Source organism: Lissotriton helveticus, chromosome 9 (assembly GCF_964261635.1).
Source record: "Lissotriton helveticus chromosome 9, aLisHel1.1, whole genome shotgun sequence".
NCBI lineage: Eukaryota > Metazoa > Chordata > Amphibia > Caudata > Salamandridae > Lissotriton > Lissotriton helveticus.
Window position 1 is genome coordinate 31,423,104 of NC_136070.1, and position 23,851 is coordinate 31,446,954.

A 23,851-nucleotide genomic window follows, 5' to 3' on the forward strand; every position below is an offset into this window, starting at 1 on the left:
GAGCCCTAAACCCTAATACCGACCCCCTCACCCTAGCCCCTGACCCTAGAACGGCGCCCTGAACCCTAGAACCGGGCCCTAAACCCTAGAACCTAGAACTGAGCCCTAAACCCTAATACCGACCCCCTCACCCTAGCCCCCAACCCTAGAACCAGGCCCTGAACCCTAGAACCGAGGCCTGAACCCTAGAACTGAGCCCTAAACCCTAATACCTACCCCCTCACCCTAGCCCCTGACCCTAGAACCGCGCCCTGAACCCTAGAACCGAGCCCTAAACCCTAGAACCTAGAACTGAGCCCTAAACCCTAATACCGACCCCCTCACCCTAGCCCCCAACCCTAGAACCGGGCCCTGAACCCTAGAACCGAGCCCTAAACCCTAGAACTGAGCCACTATTGCCACTAATAGAAGGAACTGGAAGTCAGTCGACATAGATGCCTTAAATGCGGCACTAAAACAAAATCCTCCTAGCCCAAACTCCAACATGGACTACGTAGCAAGCGAGACTCAAAATTGGCTAACTAATGCTGCAAATAGCTGTCTGCCTTTTACTCACACCAAAGGGAGTAGGCATCGTCCCCCGGCTCCTTGGTTTAACGACAGCCTTAAAACCGAAAAGTCAAGATGTAAAGTATTAGAACGCAAATGGCGTAAAAAGTATGACCCCAATGCCAAAAAATGCTATAATGAAGCCAGAAACCTCTATCACGCGGCGTGTACAAAAGCGAGAGCGGCCTTCGTCTCAAAAACTATCACCGAAGCAACTAATATGCCCAAAACCCTTTTTTCTAAAGTTAAGGAATTAGCGGGCGTACACACTACAGCCGCTGCACCCCCTTTAAGCGTTCAACAATGTCAGGCGTTAGCTTGCTTTTTCACTGAGAAAATCGACAAAATTATCTCAGACATCAACATGAAAATATCTAACACTGATCCTCCCCCTCCATCTAAACCCAGCCTATCTCAATCCACTGCTGTGGACAAAAACCTGCTGGAATCCTGGCCGACTCTCTCATTAGAGAATCTCAAAGGAATCCTAAAAACAGTCAAATCCGGTTCCCCTAGGGACCCCATCCCTATTAAAATTATAAAACAATTGGATGACCAGTCCCTGAATATCATTGCCAACCTCTTAAACTTGTCCCTCGACCTCGCCACTGTCCCGGCCTTATGGAAGCACGCCATGGTGACACCGCTCCTGAAAAAGCCTAATGCTAACCCAGAAATACTGGCCAACTATAGGCCTATATCTCTGCTTCCTGCTTTTTCAAAGTGCCTCGAGAGACACGTACACTGTACGCTAGCCACTTTTGCAGAAGGAAACCTCTTACTCCACCCTTCGCAATCTGGTTTCAGGGCTGGGTTCTCAACGGAGACCGCCCTGTTAGGTGTCACTGAAAATATTCGACAACTTCTTGATCAAGGCCAAACGGTAGCACTTGTGCTATTGGATCTAAGTGCGGCGTTCGATACCATCTCCCACGAAACGCTCCTTAGAGAACTACACACAAATGGCATAAGAGGAAAGGCTCTGGAATGGATCAAATCCTTTCTGGCAAACAGAACCTTTCAGATCGCATCAGAACAGGCCGAGTCAGACACCTTACCCGCAGCTCATGGAGTGCCACAGGGGTCCATCCTGAGCCCTCTGTTTTTTAATATCTATCTAAAACCACTGGTAGAACTTGTTGAGAATCTAGGGCTCACGCTCATGAACTACGCTGACGATACCCAAATCATTTTTTCCTTGTCTAATTCTTGTCCCCACTCCCCGTCACTACTCAAGGAAGGACTACTAAAAATACTGAACTGGATGACAGCAAACCAGTTAAAACTGAACGGGGACAAGACGGAAATTCTGATTTTGGGAAAAGATAAAGATCTCTGGAACCCCGCGCACTGGCCAGAACAGATGGGCATCCTTCCCACCCCGGTGTCCCATGCTCGAAATCTGGGTTTTGTACTGGACAACGCCTTATCCATGGATAAGCAGGCCAGTAAAGTTACTGGACTGTGCCTCACCATAACCAGATGGTTGAGGAAAATCCTGTGGATGTTGCCTATGTCAACTCAGAAGACCGTAGTCAATGCCCTTATCACATCAAGGCTTGACTACGGCAACATACTATATCTAGGCGCAAATAAATCTGTCATTGGACGACTACAAGTGGCGCAAAACGCTGCGGTCAGACTCCTGTGTAAGATTCCTAGGAATGCTGGAGTCTCGAACCACCGCCGAGACCTTCACTGGCTCAGGATAGAGAACAGAGTTCGCTTCAAGGCCTTGAACTACATGTTCAAAATAAAAACAGGAGGAGCCCCAAAATACCTCCAATCCCTTGCTTGCCTCTACACACCTAAGAGAAATCTCCGGTCCCAGACAGCAGCATGTTTCTGCATACCAAGGTTCAAACGTGCAAGATCAGGGGGCAGATCTTTTGCCTATCTTGGACCCTCCCTGTGGAACACGCTTCCTCCAAGCATTCGGAAGGAAGATAACTACCATAGCTTCAGAAAGTTCGTAAAGACCTGGCTGTACGACCAATAATTTCTCAAGATCTCCCTCCTTCTCTGTCTTTTCGTCTCTAGCTGTGTCTAGGCGCCGGGAAACCCTTTTTGGGTAGCTGTTGCGCCCTACAAATTGACAAAATAAATAAATAAATAAATATGGATGAGGTGTGAGGGGGGAGATGGATGAGGTGCGAGGCGGCGCCCCCCCTCCCCCCCCGGCCCTGGGGCCAGAGCCAGGCCCTGGAGGCTGTCAGCTTAGAGCGCCTAGACTGACAGTGCGCCCTGCACGGCGCTGTGCTCTCAAGGTGTCAGGCTATGACACCTAGTCTAGGCTCTGAAAGTGCCTAGACTGTGTGCGCCTACACGGCACTGTGCACTGAGGGGACTCAGGCTGCCAGGGTGAAACCTCACAGTACTGTCACTCAAGGCACTGTGCGCCCTCATGCTGCTGTACACTCAAGGCACTGTGTGCGCCCTCACGGAGTGCGTGCAGCCCTCAATGCTCTGTATGCTCACCAGACTCTGCGCACCTACTCACAGTACTGCACCCTCAAGGCAGTGAGTGTGCGCGTGCCCTCACAGTACTGCACCCTCAAGGAAGTGAGTGTGCGCGCCCTCACAGTACTGCACTCTTAAGGCAGTGAGTGTGCGCGTGCCCTCACAGTACTGCACCCTCAAGGAAGTGAGTGTGCGCGCCCTCACAGTACTGCACTCTCAAGGTAGTTAGTGCGCGTGCCCTCACAGTACTGCACTCTCAAGGCAGTGAGTGCGCGCGCCCTCACAGTACTGCACACTCAAGGCAGTGAGTGCGCGCGCCCCCACAGTACTGCACCCTCAAGGCAGTGAATGTGCGCGTGCCCTCACAGTACTGCACTCTCAAGGTAGTTAGTGCGCGTGCCCTCACAGTACTGCACTCTCAAGGCAGTGAGTGCGCTCGCCCTCACAGTACTGCACCCTCAAGGCAGTGAATGTGCGCGTGCCCTCACAGTACTGCACTCTCAAGGTAGTTAGTGCGCGTGCCCTCACAGTACTGCACCCTCAAGGCAGTGAGTGTGCACGCCCTCACAGTACTGCACTCTCAAGGCAGTGAGTGCGCGCGCCCTCACAGTACTGCACTCTCAAGTCAGTGAGTGTGCGGGCGCCCTCACAGTACTGCACTCTCAAGGCAGTGAGTGCACGCACCCTCACAGTACTGCACTCTCAAGGCAGTGAGTGCAGGCGCCCTCACAGTACTGCACTCTCAAGGCAGTGAGTGCGCGTGCCCTCACAGTACTGCACTCTCAAGGCAGTGAGTGTGCACGCGTCCTCGTGGAACTGCACTCTCAAGGCAGTGAGTGTGCGCATGTCCTCGTGGTACTGCACCCTCATGGCAGTGAGTGCGCACGCCCTCACAGCAGGCCCGGTTGTAGAGGATGGGACCGACCCTCCCAAGAGAGCCCCCTGGCCCACCCCAGTCCCACTCACAAACAGAAAGCCATCACCCGCTCTTTCTCTTCGAAGGAAGCTTGCGCGGGCCTGCAGGCTCCAATCAACGCCCGAGTGTGCAGCTTCCATCGATAATGCCAACTCCTGGGGCTTCTTTAAGTGCCTGCGGCAGGGGTGAGGCCACAGGGGACGGCTGCCCTCACTATGTACGAGTCAACAGAAGGCCTAATGTGGTACACGACGTGAGAGTATAACTTCAGAAAACATTTAGTTCTGTTTAAATTAATATAATGCAGCAATTGATGGATTATGTGATAAATATGGCAGATCTATAATTATGATATACAGCTGCAGAATCACATAATTCCAGTGGCCCTGCTTATGTCATTGTATTAAGCAACAAGCACTGATAATAACAACGTTTTGGCTCTCAAGTGACAAGGCTTGCCAAGTGTCACTAATGCAAAACAGGTACAGAATGGGGAGAAGCGTCCAGGTGCCTATCAAACAATAATAAGGCAATGTCAACAATTCCATGGCAACGCTGGCAATATGTGCTGCCGCTGCCCGGCCTCAGGCTCCGGAGGTGCTCGCAGATGGCGGAGCCGCTGGACAAGTTACTTACCTTCTGTAACGCATTATCTGGTAGTGACGGGATCTAACCGCAGGTTCCTTACTTTTGAATCTTCTCCAGGTGCGAGGCTGGATCTGGAAATCTTTTCCATAGCAAGTCTGCACGTCGGACGAGGACATCGCAAGACTCCGTATCAACACCATTTACCGGATGTGACTTTGATATAGTCTATATAACCCCCTCGCAGACGCACCAACGTCGGTTTCTTCCGTAACTATTTTACGCACTCAAAACGTGGAGCCTATTGAAACCGTGTGCTAAAATAAGGACAAAGCAAACACAAGGCGATGACAAAGCAAACACAAGGCGATAATGGACGGAACGCTGAAACTTTTTAGACACTCACCTTCAGTTACAAATCTGGTTTGAATCCATCATCTTTCTTTAGCTCAGTTCGCCACGTCAGTTCAGACCCAGCGGTATGCAAATCAGTCTTGACCCTGTGCCTCATGGGAAGAGTCCAGCCCGAACTGCCAAGCCAGGTCTTCCCTGAACCGGAAACAAGCATCCCGGGACTGGTTTCTGGGTAACACCCTTCATCAGCCAGGCTAGCTTGAATCCAGTGGCAAAGTGAGCAAGGGACCCACGTCGGGGCAAACCCTGCCAACTTAGGGTGAACAAAGCAAACATAAGGAGATAATGGACAGAGCGCTGAAACTTTTCAGACACTCACCCCCAGTCACAGATCTGGGTTGAATCCATCATCATTCTTTAGCTCACTTCGCCACCTCAGTTCAGACCCAGCGGTATGCAAATCAGTCTTGACCCTGTGCCTCCTGGGAACAGTCCAGCCCGAACTGCCAAGCCAGGTCTTCCCTGGACCGGAAAGAAGCATCCCGGGACCGGTTTCTGGGTAACACCCTTCATCAGCCAGGCTACCTTGAATCCAGTGGCAAAGTGAGCAAGGGACCCACGTCTGGGCATACCCTGCCAACTTAGGGCGAACAAAGCAAACACAAGATGATGGACGGAGCGCTGAAACTTTTCAGACACTCACCCCCAGTCACAGATCTGGGTTGAATCTGCAGAAGGAAAAGTCATAAAGACACTGAAAGCTGGAAACATCATTACCCATGATAGTATGACAATTTTGCCAAATGGTCCTATAAATATAAAGCTATTTGCGCACATATCAAGACTCGAACATCAAGTTCGATACTTGAAAACCACAGATCAGCAGGTAATGCCGTGAAGCAGTACCTCTTGCCATAGAGTTCTATCCGAGCCAGACCTGCTCTGTAAACACAGAGAAAGGTCCTTTACCTGTGGCAAAGCATAACAAGTACTCTATGAATAAAAGAGTCGAAGACAACATAATATAACGTGCATTTGTAAAGTGCAAGTTACCTGCAAGAGGGTACGTTGGCGTTGAATAACAGATGTTTATTGTCACCCAACTCAATGGTACTCATGTTATCGACCTCAGAAGGATGAAATATCATGGTCCCAAAATATAGTGAAGGTAAGTGCATATAGGCAAGTGTAGATTCACTATTCTTAACCCCACATCTACATGCTTTAAGGAAATACATATAAATATATACATATATACTCACACAGTGAGCTATAGTTCTTGCTCAAGAGCAATAAGCCCTTGACATGTGTCAATTACAGTCACCAACGCACAGAGCACAGGGCATTACTAGCGCCTCCTGCCACGTTGTCCTCTTTTTTGCCCATTTCTTTGTTTCTGGGCTCTCTACAAATGTTTTGAGCATGGCAGTCAGTTCCAGTTATGGCATGTCTAGTATGCATTGGTAACCATGACTGGTGAATTTCAGTGGTTTGCACATTTGAGCCAGAACCATAACTCCATTTTAACTGTTTTTGTCAGTGAATTACTTTTTTTTTTTACTGAGTACTCAACTTCCAAACATTGCTGCGCCCGCCAATCAGCTGTGCCCAGGAGAATTGCCTGAAGTGCCTGTCCCTGGCCTAACTCACTGCCAAAAGCCACCCTGCCGGGAGCAGCCAAGCCCGCAGCCTATGGCCTTTGGCACTGCACAGCGGGTACTGCGGCCAGGACCTCCACCCAACCAACTGCCCTCAGTAAAAGCCCGCGGTGCATGACCAACGCGCGAGTGGGGTGGAGACACCCACCCAACTCTCTGCCACCACCCAACCCCGCAGCCTATGGCCTTTGGCACAGCAACGCGGGTGCTGCAGCCTGGACCTCCACCCAACCAACTGCCCGCAGTAAATGCCCGCGGTGCATGGTCGACACACGAGTGGGGTGGAGTGTCTGCCCTGTGCCAGACCCAGACCCAACTCTCTGCCACCAGCCTTTGACTGTGCATTGCAGGGTTTAAAGAGCCTGGCATTCTGCCAGGCTCTCTAACCTACCCCCACTTATCAGCCAACCCCGCTGCACATGCCTGCACCTGTGTGCAGCGAGGAAGGTCTGGCTTAAAGGCTGGCCCTCCGACCTGGTTTTGGGGGTTTGTGGCAAGGCCCTGTGCCCCATCTCCTGCCATCAGTTAACCCCACCATGCCATGTGCTGTGGGTGCAGGGTGCGGGGCTTTGCCTGCAGGCACGACTTAGACACTCACCTCATGCTTGTAGCCTATCTATTAGGGAGAAGTGTGACGCAGCGGCCAGAGCGGCTGACTCCAGACTGCGGGATCCCGGTTCGATCCCCACCGGCAGCAGCTCAGCTCAGCACCATGTGACTCTGGGCAATAGCTCACTTAATCTCCCCGATGACCCCCAGCGCCTTGAACCTCTAAGGGGCAATATGTCTGCGCTTTGGTAATGTGTCTGTCTTTGTTTTGTTATTGTGGATCACCATGTAAAACATGCAGGCTAGCTCCCAACCCAAGAGGCAGGTCTAAGACCTGTGCAATCTGAGGAGTGGGTCTAAGACCTGCAGAACTTGCAGGGGGAGTTTCCGACCTAGGGGTCGAGTCTAAGACCTGTAGAACCTGAGGGGGAGCTCCCAACCTAAGGGGTGGGTCGAAGACCTCTAGAACTTGTATGGGGAGTTCCCAACCTAAGGGGCGGGTCTAAGACCAGTAGAACCTGAGGGGAGCTCCCAACCTAAGGGTGGGTACAAAACTTATATAACCTGAGGGGCAGGTTTAAGACTTCTAGAACCTGAGGGGGAGATCCCAACCTAAAGGGCGGGTCTAAGACCTGTAGAACCTAGGGGCCGCAACCTAAGAGGCAGGTTTAAGACCTGTGGAACTAGCGGGGGGGGGTTCCCAACCTAAGATGTGGGTCTAAGATATGCAGAACCTGAGGGTGAGTTCTGAACCTAAGGACCTGTAGAATATGAGGGATGGGTCTAACACCTGGCGAAACCTGATGGGTGAGTCTAACACCTGTGAACTTGCAGGGGGAGTTCCCTGCCTAAGTGGCGGGTCTAAGACCTGTAGAACCTAAGGGGCGGGACTAAGACCAGTAGAACCTGCAGGGTAACTGCAACCTAAGGGGCGGGTCTAAGACCTGTAGAACATGAGCTCTGTTGTCTAGTGGATAGCTCTGCTGTCTAAAGGGTGGCTCAAACACCTTGGAATCCTGGAGGAACGCTCTGCTTTGTATGGAGTGGGACAAAGACCTGCACATTCTAGGGGACAGCTCTACTGCCCAAGGGGTTGGTCAAAAACCTAGAAGGCCTAAGGGAGAGCTCTAGGACGTTTAAAACCCAGAGGATAGCCCTGCTCTGTAAGGGGAGGGACAGAGACCTGTACAATCCAGGGGACAGCTGTGTTATCTAAGGGGGTTGTTCTAAGACCTGTAAAATCTAGGGCAGTGGTTCTTATCTTGTGGTCCGGGGACCCCTGGGGATCCACGTTGCCTACACAATGGGACCACGACTGCTTAGAAAATTAGATCATAGCAACAGATTAATAAAGTATATATAAATAAAGAAGCAAAATGTAACATTGAATATGTTCTATCACTCAGTAAATGAGAAGAATTTAAAGTAGGAGGCTAAAACTTAAGTTTGTGTCCTCAGATGTATTTGTGGGGACAGTGCAAATGCATCAAACATCATACAGTATGGACGATGGGAGGCCTCTGTTGAAATTAGAAAAGTAATTATTAAGTTTGGGGTCCACAGAAGTCAAAATGTTAAAAACCATTGATCTAGGGGATAGCTTTGCTGTCTAAAGAGTGGGCCTCAGACCTGTACAACCTGGGGGTAGGTCTGATGTTCACACCCAAGCTTTTCAACTCTAAACAATCAGAGAAACAGCCCCATTGCCCAGATCTGAACCTGTGATCACTCTACAACCAGGTAGCTCTTATGATGGCGTTCTGTGTAACCCAAGGGACCTCTCTGCTGTCCGAGTCCTGATCTTCAACATTAAATGCTCCCTGAGAGAGATTAATTCTGAACATTAATACTCACATGTTGCTTCAGCACCAGGTTCTTGACTCCTTCCATGACAAACTGGGAGCCAGTGTTCATCACTCGCGACAGGAGGCTGGAGGGGAGGAGGAAACAGAAGAGAAGCCAAGGCCCCTAAGGTAAGTGAGCAGGGAATTGGAATCAGAGCTTGTCCAAACCTCACAATGCAGCAGTCTCTCTATTTCCTCCCTCATTCCCTCCCTTCAGTTCCACACCAAGCGAAACAGAACTCCACACACCAGGCCTGGAGAGAGGAAGCATAACACCAGGCCAGGCTATGACTTTAGGGGCTCTAGGCATACAACTGGCACCTGTACACTGTTACCCAAACACCACAGGTGGGCTGACAGGTACTTGGGCAACATTTCTCAATACCCCAGAGATGGACAGTAGAGTACCTATGCAATGTTTTCTGCACCCCAGAGCTCATCTGACGAACATCTGTGCAGGGTTCCCCAGCACCTAAGTGCAGGTCTAGCACAACACATGTGCAGGGTTTACTCGCATTCCAGAGCTGAGCTGATGGGCATCTGCACAGGGATCCCCTGCACCCCAGAGCTGAGCTTACAGGCACCTGTGCAGGGATCACCTGCACTCCAGAGCTGAGCTTACAGGCATCAGCGCAGGGTTTCCATACACCCCAGAGTTGGGCTGATGGGTACCAGTGCAGGGTTCCTTTCTTTCCCACAGCACAAGTTATGGAAATCTGTGCAAGTTTCCTCTGTACCCCAGTGTTGGAGTGACAGGCTGGACCAAGAGATACTGGGGCAATTTTCCACTGTATAGAAGTGTTCGTCGGTACCCCAGATCTGGACAGACAGCTTCCTGCACAGTGCACTTAACTAGCCTAGAGCTGGGCTGTGGGGTGTCTGTGCCATGTTTTCCTGTACCCCAGCACTGGATTGATGGGTACCTGTGCAGTGTTCCTCAATACCCCACATTTAGACTGATGGATACTTGTGCAACATTCCTCTGTACCCTAGAGGTGGACTGCTGGGTATATGTCTCATGCTCTCCCTGATCGCTCTCCCAGATCGCTCTCCCAGATCGCTCTCCCTGATCGCTCTCCCAGATCGCTCTCCCAGATCGCTCTCCCAGATCGCTCTCCCTGATCGCTCTCCCTGATCGCTCTCCCAGATCGCTCTCCCAGATCGCTCTCCCTGATCGCTCTCCCTGATCGCTCTCCCTGATCGCTCTCTGTTGGACCCGGCCTCGTGGCGTGGTTCGCCTCTGTCCCTCCACACCCTGTGAGTGTAAGCCTGCCCCCCGAGCCTGGTCGTCCCCCTCCAAGTAAACCTAGATCCCCCGAGAACCTCGACCAGGCCTGCCTTTTCCGCTCCACGCCCGGCTCCGAGCGCCTAACCTTGCATGCCCCACAAGGCCCGGACGCCATCTTCCCTTCCCGACATCCCTGTCTCCCTGGGCCTAGCGTGACCCCGGCCCCAGCGAAACCCAGACTCCAAAGGCGCGCCAGTCCCGGATGGGGGGTAAGGGCTCCTCAAGTGAGATAAGCCAGGGAGTTTCGATGGCACCTCCGGCCTCCCCTGAGAGACTGGTATCTGTCACACCTTTGGCCCTCCCCTGTGGGCCAGTTTCGATCACCCCTCTGGCCTCCCCGAGGGCTGGCTCCAGACCCGCTGGGCGTCTGGGAATTCCCGGACCCATCTTTCAAAGGGATCAAAGAGCCGACCGCCGGACCCCGCCAACGACCAGCCCCCCGGGCAGGAGACCTCTGCCTGCGAGGGTCCGGAGATCAAAGAGCAAAAGGACTATAACTGGGCCCGCCCGACAACTAGCGGGCAGTTGTATCTTGGACCTGAAGCCTGCTGATCTGATCGCGGCTGACCCTAAGAAGACTCATCCTGAACCTCTGAGCCCTGCTGACGCTGTCGCGGCTCGAGCTGAACTTGTAACCATCGGAGCCCTGCTGACGCTGTCGCGGCTCGATCTCTCAGACCACCAGAGCCCTGCTGACGCTGTCGCGGCTCGATCTCTCAGACCACCGGAGCCCTGCTGACGCTGTCGCGGCTCAAGCTGAACTTGTAACCATCGGAGCCCTGCTGACGCTGTCGCGGCTCGTCCTCTCTAAGACCTCGGAGCCCTGCTGACGCTGTTGCGGCTCGAGGTTGAACTCGTAACCATCGGAGCCCTGCTGTCGCGGCTCGATCTCTCAGACCACCGGAGCCCTGCTGACGCTGTCGCGGCTCGAGCTGAACTTGTAACCATCGGAGCCCTGCTGACGCTGTCGCGGCTCCTCACGAACTTCTCCAGATCGAGCCCTTCTGACCTCGTCGCGGCTCGAGGAGTACTCTGGTCCGGCTGGACCATCGAGACCACCATCACGACCGAGCCGACTCGACGGAGGTGAGGCAGCCAGTACGACCATCATCCCGTATCCCCCGGCTCGAGGATTGAGAGCTGTGCGTAGGGTACGCCTCGTACTGACCCAGAGACTAAAAGACTGTCCCGCTTCCCCCTTCCTGAATCCTCCAAGACTTTGTGGTCCCTCGACCACTGTGTATATAATAGTGCTTCCTTCGTTTATTGCTTATATAAAGAACTTGTTACTAGAATCCAACGGTGTGGTGTCTGTTCATAGGGTGGTGTGAGCTCCGTGTGTACGATCCTAGACCCGAAGTCCTCCCCGGTGAAGGACCTTTCAATCAAGACTCGGCAAGTTCTGTGGAAGAGGTGGGTCTGGGGGTGACCGGGTGAGCATAACCTGGCCCTCTGAGATCGCCCCTTCTAACACTCTCCCTGATCGCTTTCCCTGATCGCTCTCCCAGATCGCTCTCCCAGATCGCTCTCCCAGATCGCTCTCCCTGATCGCTCTCCCTGATCGCTCTCCCTGATCGCTCTCCCTGATCGCTCTCCCTGATCGCTCTCCCAGATTGCTCTCCCCGATCTCTCTTCCCAATCGCTCTCCCCAATCGCTCTCCCCGATCGCTCTTCCTGATCGCTCTCCCTGATCGCTCTCCCTGATCGCTCTCCCTGATCGCTCTCCCTGATCGCTCTCCCAGATCGCTCATGGGACCCTTCCTGTGCGAAGGGCGGCTGGAGCGCCTTCAACTTTGCAACCAGGCCTTTGAAGCTCCCCGGCCATGGACCCGGGAACAGGGCTGTAGTGCAAGCTCAGTACTGGGGGGAGCCTGCACTCGCTCTTATCGGCAGTCACTCCTCACTGTGTGAGAATGGACTGCTCTCAGTCAGTCACTCTTCCCTTTGTAAAGGATGGACTGCGCTCAGTCAGTCATTTAACCCGAGTGAGTCTGTTTTAGGGCTTGCAGGCTCAGTCACATCCCTCAGTCGTTTCCCAGGATTCAGCTCTTCCCTTCATACTCCCCCTAGTGGCGACAGACAGTCTTTGAAGAAAGCCACAAAGCACCCCTCTTCCATCAATGGGTACAATGGCACCAAAGACAACACAGCACTCACCTCTTGGACTTCGCGGCGCTGCTGCCATAGTTGAGTGGAGTGGACGCCATCTTGGCAAACGCCCTGCAGGAAAACAGAGACATGATGACATGCGCCTGCGCACACACATGATACATACATGTGCAGAGGGGAAGCAGCAACAGGAAGTGCACTCAGAAATGTTTTAAACAATTGAAATCTCATCTGATATCAACATTGTTTCCAGTAAAAACATTATATCGGAAAAGAGCAAAAAATGTAATTACCATCAAATTACAAGTCACATCCTCTACAGTTATTAGATTTTAAAAATCTTTTAAAAGATGTTAACAAAGTAACTCATTTGGAGGAGACGTTTCCAAAGTAATCAATTTAAAACATGTTACATTTAAAATACAAAGGTTTAATACATCGATTTATGCCTTCCACCACCGTCGCATTGGGAGACACAAAGAGGACATGTTTTAGATCTTGACCCCCCCTCCTCCATTACCTAAACCACATATTCCAGGCAAGTGTTCTGTACCGTTCCATCATGTTTTGTAGGTAAAATATCAATTTTTAACATAAATATTAGTTGTCTGACATTATGTTCAAAAGAAAACGACAAGTGGCTCTGGGTTTGCTTAAAAGACATACTATCACAACAGGCCTCGCATGTTTTTAAAGACAAGCGATCAGTCATGTCGACAGTGTAGCTCAGTCTAATAATGGCATATTTTTACAAACAGCTTAAGTTGTGCCGGTGTCCACATCAGTAAGAAGTTCATTGTACTTTGCAGCTAAGTGAAAGCAACCCTCAGGTTCTTATTAAGGGTGCAGTCGCCTGACTCACAGAAGATGGTTTCAGAAGAAACTTTCCTTCATAGAGATTCAAAAGTGACCAGTTACGAAGGGAGATCTACTCAAGAGCATAAGACAAGATACAGGGGGATCTTTACTCGATGGATTTCCAAGGATTAAGAAAAAACACGAGCGCGGCATCTGTACGTTTAGTGAAAAGGGCGGCGCTGCTTCTTTCCTCTGAAAAGCATCACTCTGGCCTTAGTAATATTCATCGTCAGAAATGTATCCCTTCCATGTTTCAATATAGCATCTAAATTTTGCTGAAGGCCAATTGGCGTAAGATCAAAAATTACTACCTCATCAGCGTACAATTAGCATGCAGATCTGGGTGAGCAAAGTGAGGAGGGAAATTCTCAAGGTTTACAAAATGGGCAGGTAGATCACATAGATAATTTGAAAACAATAGAGGGGGCAGGAGGCATACCTGCTTCAGCCCAATCTGTGTTAGAATCTTTGGGGACAACCCTTGTGCCCCTCCCATTAGGACTTTACACCCAGTGGACGAATGAAGTGCTATAATTAATCTTAGTAAGTTAGTGGGTATCCCCAATCTATCCAATTTCTCCCAAAGGGTTGGTCGATCAATACGGTGAAATGCTAAACAGAAGTCGACAAATACAGAATATAAGATTTGGGACTGAATCACCACATATTTATCGATGAGTGTTTGAACCACTGCAATATTATCTGTCACCGAGTGATTGCGTCTAAAGCTCACCTGTACTTGTGACATCACGCCAGCCAAATTTGCCCAAAATTCAAGATGTTCAAGAATTCTGGACGCAAAGATCTTCCCAGTGGAATCCAAAGGGCAATTTGGTGATCACTGCTCGGTAAAGACCGAGGCCCCTTTTTTGTATAGGAACAACAATGCTCCCTGTACGTGAATATGGAATTTGCTCCGATGCATAACAAAATGCTACTTCAGGTTTCGGGGTCGTTCTTCATCACTTTTATTGGAATCCTGTAATGTCTCATCACTGCCGAAGGTCTTAATTTTTTTTTTATAAGAGTCTCAATCTGTTTTGCCTTTGGATCATTTATTTGCAAATTGCACGCAATACATTTTGTTGAGGGTATTAACGGCATCTCTTTCTGTATTATGTGTGAGTTTTTTTGCAGAAAATTCTGAAAAATAATCGATCCTTTCTGAATAAGAGATGGGAGTCGCTGAGCGGGTTTGTTTGCTACCTGCACACTTTGCAATAGGCTGCCAAAAGGTTCTGTAATTGTTCAGCTGTGCTGCTCATTGAGGATCCAGCCAGTTTTGAGGGCTTTGTTTTCTGTTAAACACACAATTGATATTTATCCTTTTATTCAGTAATGCTTGTATTTCTTTAACCCATGAGACTGAAATTACCCTTACCAGAAGACCGTCTGTATTGCTTATTCGGGTCTTACCCTTCTATCACAAAGACCCTTTATTGCGGTGTACCTGGAGTAGGTTCCAATGTAGAAAGTCCGCTTAGCTCGGAGCCCTCCAAGCCACAGACTTATTTCAGGATCAAGGAAATTCGACCACATATCACCACACCTGAAGGCACTAAACTGGCTACCCTATGAAGCCCGTGTTCAACTAAAGATTGCTTGTATTACTCATAAGGCGTTACACCACAATACCCCGCAGTTCCTAGCCCAAAAACGTACGCTATCTGGAGGAAACAGACAGTCCAGGAGCACAGATAACCTACTCCTGAAACCCGCAAGAGTCACCAAGACTAAAACCTCCAACAGAGCATTTTCGGGAGCAGCGCCAAGAATCTGGAACTCACTTCCACCTTTCATCAGAAAAATTATCTCAACGTTCCTCTTCAAAGAGGAAGCAAAATCATTCCTGATGAGCAAACTCCTACCGTCATTTCTTCACAAATCCCAAGACTGATGCAAACTCTAATGCTAAGAGTAGTCCTTTTCAATCACGATCTGACTCCCTATAACAGAGCTGTTCCTTTGTCTGCATCTGCACCCAAACTATATTCTGTCTCTGTTGTTACTTATGTTTATGTTGTATTGTTTGATGATATTGGATACAAATGCTTCTTGTTTAACCTGCTCACTTTGTAAAGCGCTCTGTTACCCTATCTTGGGTCTGGTACGCGCTATAGAAAACTCTAAAAATAAATAAAATAAAAATAAATAAACTATCCTTCGTGTGTGCTTTCCAGGACACACGCTTGCACCCTCACACACCGAGCATAAACTCATCGGTTTCACCCTCAGTGAACTACACTAGTCCCATCCGTGGGTTTTAATCCTCCCTTTTTCATGTTGAAGACGTTTAGAAATGTAGAAAAGATCAATGCTAGATCTCAACGGACAACCCGTGAAGACTTGTAGTGATATTTGTAAGCTCACATTCCATTATTCACCTAACATTCACTTAACATTTGCAACCATTATTCTGAAAACTATACCCCATTTGCAAGATGCAAAAACAGCCAAGGCACATGTGAAACCTAACCTGTGACCTTGGGCAGTTTTGGGATTATTATTGCAGTTATCTGGCAACTAAACAGGAACACGGTTTATCCACAAATATGGATCCATTTATAGATAATGGTAACTCTTGCTATATTATTTTCAATCTTAAGTGTATATAATCTATGGCAGTTTTCACTTCAGCGATTAACCATTCAAACAAAAAAATATTTAAAAAACACTGGCATTTAAAGTTCAGTAGATTTTACCTTGAGCGTCTATCTCTACGGGTATTGGCAAAGGAAGGGCTAAACACGTGCAATAGTATACACGTCATATAACTTGCACCATTCCTCACTTCTCTTGTGAGGATTGCTATCAGAGAGGCTGGAAGGAGTCAGGTGCTGGTTAACAGGCTGCATGAATGTCACAGTGGGAGTGCTCGCATGTCCTCACTTCGCTTGTCCTCACTCCAACATCTAGGAGGAATGGCTTTGAAAAGAAAAGAGATTGGGGTGAGCATGCAGGCTGCAGCAATAATGCTGCAAAGCACTTTCCTATCTCTTACTGAGCCTGTGAGACACTGTCTTAGACTTGGGTTGTTGAAGGAGACAGGAGCCGGTGCGTTTGCTCAACAAATTCTCAGAATCCTTGTCAGGCTGGGTTCAGATCCTTCACAGTTGTAATGCTTGGATTGTGGAGTGGGCAAATCTTTGAATGGCCCATTCAAGTGGCATCATTGCTGAAACTCAAGATAAATCCTGGAGTTGGGAGATCTGCTCCTACCTCAGGTTTTACACCAGTTACAAAGCTCAAGTGTAGTTCCACTGTGCACACCATTTCAGGTGGAGCAACTTCCAAAATGCAGAGGTTTAGAGACATTAAGTCTTGTGTGTGCACTGACTAGAACTTGACGCAGATAGTGGTAGCCCGGGCTTGATCATGGACCTCAACGGGCAGGGGTGCACCGTCGCGCCATGGGCATTCTAGAGGTTCCCGGAGCCACACGGAGGCAGCACTACCTCTGAAGACGAACAGCACTTTCCTAACAGCCAGACCTTCCATCGCATGGGCCCTGCGCTGTAGGATGGCGTGTGGCTCACTTTCCAACAGTCTGAGTCAAGGAGGCGGAAGTCCTTGGCACAAGGGTAGGGTGCAGCAAGCTGGCTGCATGTCTGGACCTCCCAGTCTCAGGGCAGCTCTAAAAGCACACTGGACACAGATACCCGAGTCTAAGAAACTCCAACACCCAGACAAGCATTATCCAACGCAAGTCAAGTCAATGCCAGCGCTTCTAGGCCCCAAGACTGTCTGTGCCTGACTCAATGGTGATCAGGGGGCTGGTACCAGTGTTCAGGGGGCCACTGTTCATGTGCTTTTCAGAGAATAGTTAAGGTCCCAGCTGACCTCAAGCTACTGCACAGGGGCAAATGGAATAGTAAGTTACCGCCAACTGGGGCAATCCATTTGGGAAACCTATATAAAGGTCACATAACTGCAGAACTACCACCCACAAGTGAACATTCCCATTGGTGGGGACACCCCTGGACCCAAAGGCTGCACCAGTTCTTCCTGGGATCCAGACTGTGTTCAGATGTAATCGCCGACTCTTGAGTGGGTTTGGGGGTCTTTCAAGGAGCACGTAGCTGGTGTCATGAACCAGGCGGTGAGACCGACCGGGGGGTGGGAGGGGTTTGGGTGATGCCAGAGGTGAAACATAATGCCAGAGAGGAGCATCAAGAGCCACAACAACAGGAGTGGGCACCACAAGATGGAGCCGATGCCAGGAGGAGACGTCAGGGTTGCAGAGGGAAGCAAGCCAAAGATGACACAGGAGCCAGCCAGGACACGGGAAGTTGCAGGCGGCATCAAGGGATGAACCATGGGAGAAGGGCCGCGATAGGGTTAAAAAGCACAAGGGAGAAGCCATGGACAGGAGAAGTGTGACAGGAGTTAGGAATGAATGCCACAGGGCAGAGGTAAATACCAAGGGCTAGAAGAAGCAGCCAGGAGCTAGGGACTGCAGCTGCCCTAGCAGGACAGACAGCACCGCCCACCAGTACAGACAGCACCGCCCAGAAGGGCACCAGGAGCTAGGGACTCCATCTGCCCCAGCAGGACAGAGAGTGCCGCTTGCCACGACACCAGGAGCTAGGGACTGCATCTGTCCCTGCAGGACAGACAGCACCGTCCACCAGGACAGACAGCACCGCCCCTGCAGGGCACCAGGAGCTAGGGAGTGTATCTGTCCCTGCAGGACAGACAGCACCGCCCACCAGGACAGACAGCACCGCCCACCAGGACAGACAGCACCGCCCATGCATGGCACCAGGAGCTAGGGAGTGTATCTGTCCCTGCAGGACAGACAGCACCGCCCACCAGGACAGACAGCACCGGCCACCAGGACAGACAGCACCGCCCATGCAGAGCACCAGGAGCTAGGGAGTGTATCTGTCCCTGCAGGACAGACAGCACCGCCCACCAGGACAGACAGCACCGCCCACCAGGACAGACAGCACCGCCCATGCATGGCACCAGGAGCTAGGGAGTGTATCTGTCCCTGCAGGACAGACAGCACCGGCCACCAGGACAGACGGCACTGCCCAGCAGGGCACCAGGAGCTAGGGAGTGTATCTGTCCCTGTAGGACAGACAGCACGGCCTGGCAGGGCACCAGGAGCTAGGGACTGCTTGTGCCCCACCAGGCCAGACCGCACTGCCCAGTAGGGCACCAGAAGCTAAGGACTGCATCTACCCCAGCAGGACAGACAGCACGGCCCACCAGGACAGACAGCACGGCCCAGCAGGGCACCAGAAGCTAGGGACTCCATCTGCCCCACCAGGACAGACAGCACCACCTGGCAGGGCACCAGGGTGATGCCCCAGTACCAGGATGATATGGCCCCTGGGAGAATAAGCCATGCAAAGGCAACAGAGAGAATACCAGGACCAGGCAGGCAGCAGAAGCTCAGCAAGGCTAGTCTGTTAAAGGTGCAACACATACTGGAGGTCCCATTGCACACACCTCCAAGGGGGTGGAGGGTGCATTCCGAGGCCCTCTAGACTCATACCTTGGCCTCCTCGTCAAGAGAAGAGGTTAGAGGGAGGGCAGCAAGTAAGAAAGGACTAAAATAGACCTGAACGAAAAGCCAGACCTTGGACCTAGGCGTGCACCCCCCAGAAGCGACCACCACCATGAACTGCCCCGGCTGCCATGAGGGCTCAGACACGTTTCAGGACATTTTTATTGTTCCTTCTATAAAAGTAAGGTTAGCAGCCGCGGGCCAATACCAATACAGTACACTGCCAGCAGCCCACAATGCACCGTGCCAGGCGCACCAGATACCTACTTCCACTGCTTGATGTAACTCAAGGGGGTGAGACAGCAGCCAGCATCCGTCAGGGCTTTCCTGTACTGGTCCATGTCTGCCTGCGGACAACAGAAAAGGGACATGGTTAGCTTCGAACACTCTCCATCACAGCTGGAAGGATCACAGATGCCACTCTTCAAGGCGCTGCATGTTGCCCAGTCACCGGTAGGTGCCCAGACCAGCTTAGTGCTCTGTGAGCTCCAAGATGGCTCCCTCCCTAGACTCCTGCCTAAACCGAAGTACGGCCATCTACCGCTTCGAATCCATGTGCCCCAAGTTTCTCTGGCGCCCACCCAGAGTCCTACCTGCCCCAGGTGTCCCAAGACAGTCTCCAGCCCACCGAGAGTCCCACCTGCCCCAGGTGTCACAAGACAGTCTCTAGCCCACCCAGAGTCCTACCTGCCCCAGGTGTCCCAAGACAGTCTCTAGCCCACCCAGAGTCCTACCTGCCCCATGTGTCCCAAGACAGTCTCCAGCCCACCCAGAGTCCTACCTGCCCCAGGTGCCCCAAGACAGTCTCCAGCCCACCCAGAGTCCTACCTGCCCCAGGTGCCCCAAGAAAGTCTCCAGCCCACTGAGAGTCCCACCTGCCCCAGGTGCCCCAAGACGGTCTCCAGCCCACCCAGAGTCCGACCTGCCCCATGTGTCCCAAGACAGTCTCTAGCCCACCCAGAGTCCTACCTGCCCCAAGACTGTCTCGTGCCCACCCAGAGTACTACCTGCCCGATGTGCCCCAAGACTGTCTCGTGCCCACCCAGAGTCCTATCTGCCCCAGGGGCCCCAAGACTGTCTTCCACCCACCCAGGGTCCTACCAGCCCCAGGTGTCCTATGAATGTCTTGTGCCAACCCAGAGTACAATCTGCCACAGGTGGCCCGATACTCTCTCGCACCCACCCAGAGTCCTACCAGCCCCAGGTGCCCCAAGACTGTCTCCCACCGACCCAGAGTCCTACCAGCCCCAGGTGCCCCAAGACTGTCTCCCACCCACCCAGAGTCCTACCAGCCCCAGGTGCCCCAAGACTGTCTCCCACCCACCCAGAGTCCTACCAGCCCCAGGTGCCCCAAGACTGTCTCCCACCCACCCAGAGTCCTACCAGCCCCAGATGCCCCAAGATTCTCTCGCGCCCACCCAGAGTACTACCTGCCCGAGGTGCCCCAAGTCTGTCTCCTACCCACACAGAGTCCCACATGCCCCCGGTGCCACAAGACTGTCTTGTGCCCACCTAGAGTCCTACCTGCCCCAGGTGCACCAAGACTGTCTCAAGCCCACCGAGAGTCCCACCTGCCCCAGGTTCCCAACGACCCTCTCACGCCCACTCAGAGTCCTATCTGTCTCAGGTGCCCCAAGTCTGTCTCATGCCCACCCAGAGTCCTACCTGTCCATGGTATCCAAAGACTTATTCACGCCCACCACGAGTCCTACATGCCCCCAGGTGCCCCAAGACTGTCTCTCGCCCACCGAGACTCCCACCTGCCCCAGGTGCCCCAAGACTTTCTCGCGCCCATCCAGAGTCCTACCTGCCCTAGGTGCCCCAAGACAGTCTAGCGCCCACCCAGAGTCCTACCGGCCTCAGGTGTTCTTGGCACAACGCACAAGTTACTACTTGTGTAACGATATATCTGTAAGAGACATTAGTTAGTATTAGATTCCTTACCTTAGAATATCCCCAGGCGTCAGACTGGATCCGGAAATTTTTGCGTAGCAATACCCCTGCGCGTCGGTAGGCGTCGTCTGCGGCTCCGAGTCCGTCGTCGGCGTCGTTAGCGCCGGAATGACGTCGTCGGAGTACTTAGTCGCCGCCCATGCGCGCTGACCTCAGTTCTGATACACAGCTTTTCCGCGCCAGATACGCAGAGCCATGATAAAACCAACACTGGTGCCATGAAACTAGGGCCCTGAAAGGGGATGACCTTAACCCTAGATATCGGTTCGCAGAACGGGGAGGATGGGTGGGTCGGTAAGGAATCTATCACTAACTAATGTCTCTTACAGATATATCGTTACACAAGTAGTAACTTGTGCATCTGAAAGAGACACGTTAGGGATAGATTTCTTACCTTAGAATAGATACCCCAGCAATACCAACCCCGGTGGTGGGTCTGCGAACCAATAATCACACCAGAAAGTCTTGGAGGACGGAACAGCCAAAGAAGCCATCCCTCCGGACTTGACTGTCCAGGCAGTAGTGTCGTGCGAACGTGTGCAGCGAGGCCCACGTAGCTGCCTGGCAAATGTCACTCCCCGGCCCAGGGCAGTTGTAGTCGCCGTGGCCCGAGTGGAATGAGCCCTCAATCCAGCAGGGGGCTCCTTCTTAGCCATGGAGTAACCTGCCTGGATACACAAGATGATCCACCGGGAGATGGTCCGCTTGTGTACCGCCTTCCCCTTCTTAGCGCCCACGTAACCAACAAAGAGTTGGTCATCCACCCGGAACTGGCGTGTGCGATCCAAGTAGAATGAGAGCGCACGTTTTGGGTCCAGACGGTGGAGCCGCTCTTCCTCTTTAGAGGGATGCGGAGGCGGAAAGAAGGTTGGCAAGGTGATGGACTGCCCGATGTGGAAGGCTGAGACAACCTTGGGCAGGAAAGATGGCTTAGTACGCAACACAACCTTGTCCGGATGGACAGAAAGGAAAGGTGGAGTACAAGAAAGGGCCTGGAGCTCACTCACTCTCCTGGCAGAGGTGATGGCAACCAGGAAAGCAGTCTTCAGAGTAAGAAGGCGAAGAGGACAGTTGTGAAGTGGCTCAAAGGGAGCGCACATCAGGAAAGTAAGAACAAGGTTCAAGTCCCAATGGGGCATCACGAAGGGAACAGGAGGGAACATGTGTGTGATGCCCTTAAGAAATCTATTTACAATAGGGGACTTGAACAAAGAAGGCTGATCAGGTAGCCTTAAGAAGGCAGAAAGGGCAGAAAGGTAGCCCTTGACAGTGCCCAGATCAGAGCCCTGCTGGGCAAGAGAAAGAAGGAAGAGGAGAACCTCAGAAAGGGGGTCAGAGAGTGGGTCCACAGCCTTTGCTGTGCACCATGCCACAAATCTGTTCCACCTGCAGGCGTATACCGACTTTGTGGAGGGACGCCTGGCTGCCAGAATGACATCACAGACTTCGGGAGGCAAGTCAAATGGCCTCAACTGTCGCCGCTCAATCTCCAAGCTTGTAGGTGGAGACTGGACAGGTTCGGGTGGAGGACCGTCCCCTGCTGCTGCGACAGAAGGTCCTCCCGAAGAGGCAGACGAATCGGGGGATCGACTGACATGCTGAGTAGCTCGGGATACTAGTATCTTTGTGCCCAGTCCGGAGCCACAAGGATAACCTGGGCCCGGTCGCGCCTGACCTTCTTCAGCACTCTGGGCAGAAGTGGTATAGACGGAAAGGCGTACAATAGACCGCAACTCCACTCGAGACGAAAAGCGTCTCTGATGACATTGCGCGTTCTCTTCGGTGGCGAATAGATCTAACCAAGGCTCTCCCCACTGCTGAAAGAGGCCTTGCACCACGTCCGAGCTCAGACGCCATTTGTGATCCATCATGCACGGACGGCTGAGTTCGTCCGCCCTGGCATTCAGAGAACCTGCTAGGTGTTGAACCACCAGGGTCACGCCCTGACGTTCCAGCCACTGCCAGAGGTGCCGAGCCTCCTGGCATAGGGTCCACGACCCCACCCCGCCCTGTTTGTTGCAGTACCACATGGCGGTGGTGTTGTCCGTGAACACCTGCACTACACTCCCCCGGACAGAGGGGAGGAATGCCTTCAGTGCTAGACGAATCGCCCGTAACTCCAACAGGTTGATGTGGAGCCGGGCCTCCGCCGGAGACCAGAGTCCTCTGATCTCCGCCTCTCCCATGTGGCCACCCCAGCCCTGGAGGGACGCATCCATCACAACTACGTCCTCCGGGTGGGGAAGGGAGAGGGATCTGCCACTGACCCAATCGCGGTCCGTGAGCCACCACTGCAACTGTCTTGCAGTGCCCTCCGAGATCAAGACGTGATCGGACAAGTTGCCCTGATGCTGGGCCCACTGAAACTTCAGGTCCCACTGCAGAGCCCGCATCCGCCACCGGGCGTGATGCACCAGAAGGATGCAGGAGGCCATCAGCCCCAGAAGCTGCAGCGTCAACCTGACCGAGACTCGGGATAAAGGCTGAAAGATTGGAATCAGAGCCTGAATATCCCAAACCCGCTGTTTGGGAGGGTAAATCCGAAACTGCGCCGAGTCTAGAACCGCTCCGATGAAGAGGAGCCTCTGAGAGGGACACAGGGGCGACTTCGGCACATTGATGGAGAACCCCAGCAAGTGCAGGAGATCGGCCGTAGTCTGGAGGTGGCTGACGACTGTCTGGGGCGGGCCCGCCTTCAACAACCAGTCGTCGAGGTAGGGGAAGACCGAAACCCCTAACCTGCGCAGATGAGCTGCGACCACCGCCATCACCTTCGTGAACACCCGTGGGGCGCGGGTAAGGCCAAAGGGGAGCACGGTAAACTGAAAGTGCTCGTGGCCTACCGTGAACCGCAGGTAACGCCGGTGGGCCGGCAGGACGGGGATGTGAAAATAAGCGCCCTGCAAGTCCAACGCTACCATCAAGTCTCCGGGGTCCAGGGCAGCTAAGACCTGAGCCAAAGTCAGCATCTTGAACTTCTCTTGTCAGAGGAAGCCGTTGACGTTCCGTAGGTCTAAGATAGGGCGTAGGCCCCCTTTGCCCTTCTTGGGTACCAGAAAGTAGTGGGAATAACAACCACACCCTACTTCTGGCCCAGGAACGCGCTCGATGGCCCCCTTGGCCAAGAGGGCCGTGACTTCCTCTTGCAGAAGTTGCAAGTGATCCCCTGACACGCGGTGGAATTGCGGTGGCATGGCTGGAGGTGTCGCCTCG

General features: G+C 52.3%; 1 protein-coding gene across 1 annotated transcript in view; it reads right to left on the bottom strand.

The window, feature by feature from the left end:
- Window positions 1-23,851, bottom strand: part of SCFD1 (sec1 family domain containing 1) — a 459,613-nt gene that overhangs the window by 117,017 nt on the left and 318,745 nt on the right. Inside the window, exons 17-19 of the mRNA XM_078659415.1 lie at window positions 18,953-19,032; window positions 12,361-12,423; window positions 8,926-9,001 (exon numbers count right to left, since the gene is read on the bottom strand). Of these exons, the coding sequence (XP_078515541.1) occupies window positions 8,926-9,001; window positions 12,361-12,423; window positions 18,953-19,032 (219 nt within the window). The remainder of the gene's footprint in view (window positions 1-8,925; window positions 9,002-12,360; window positions 12,424-18,952; window positions 19,033-23,851) is intronic.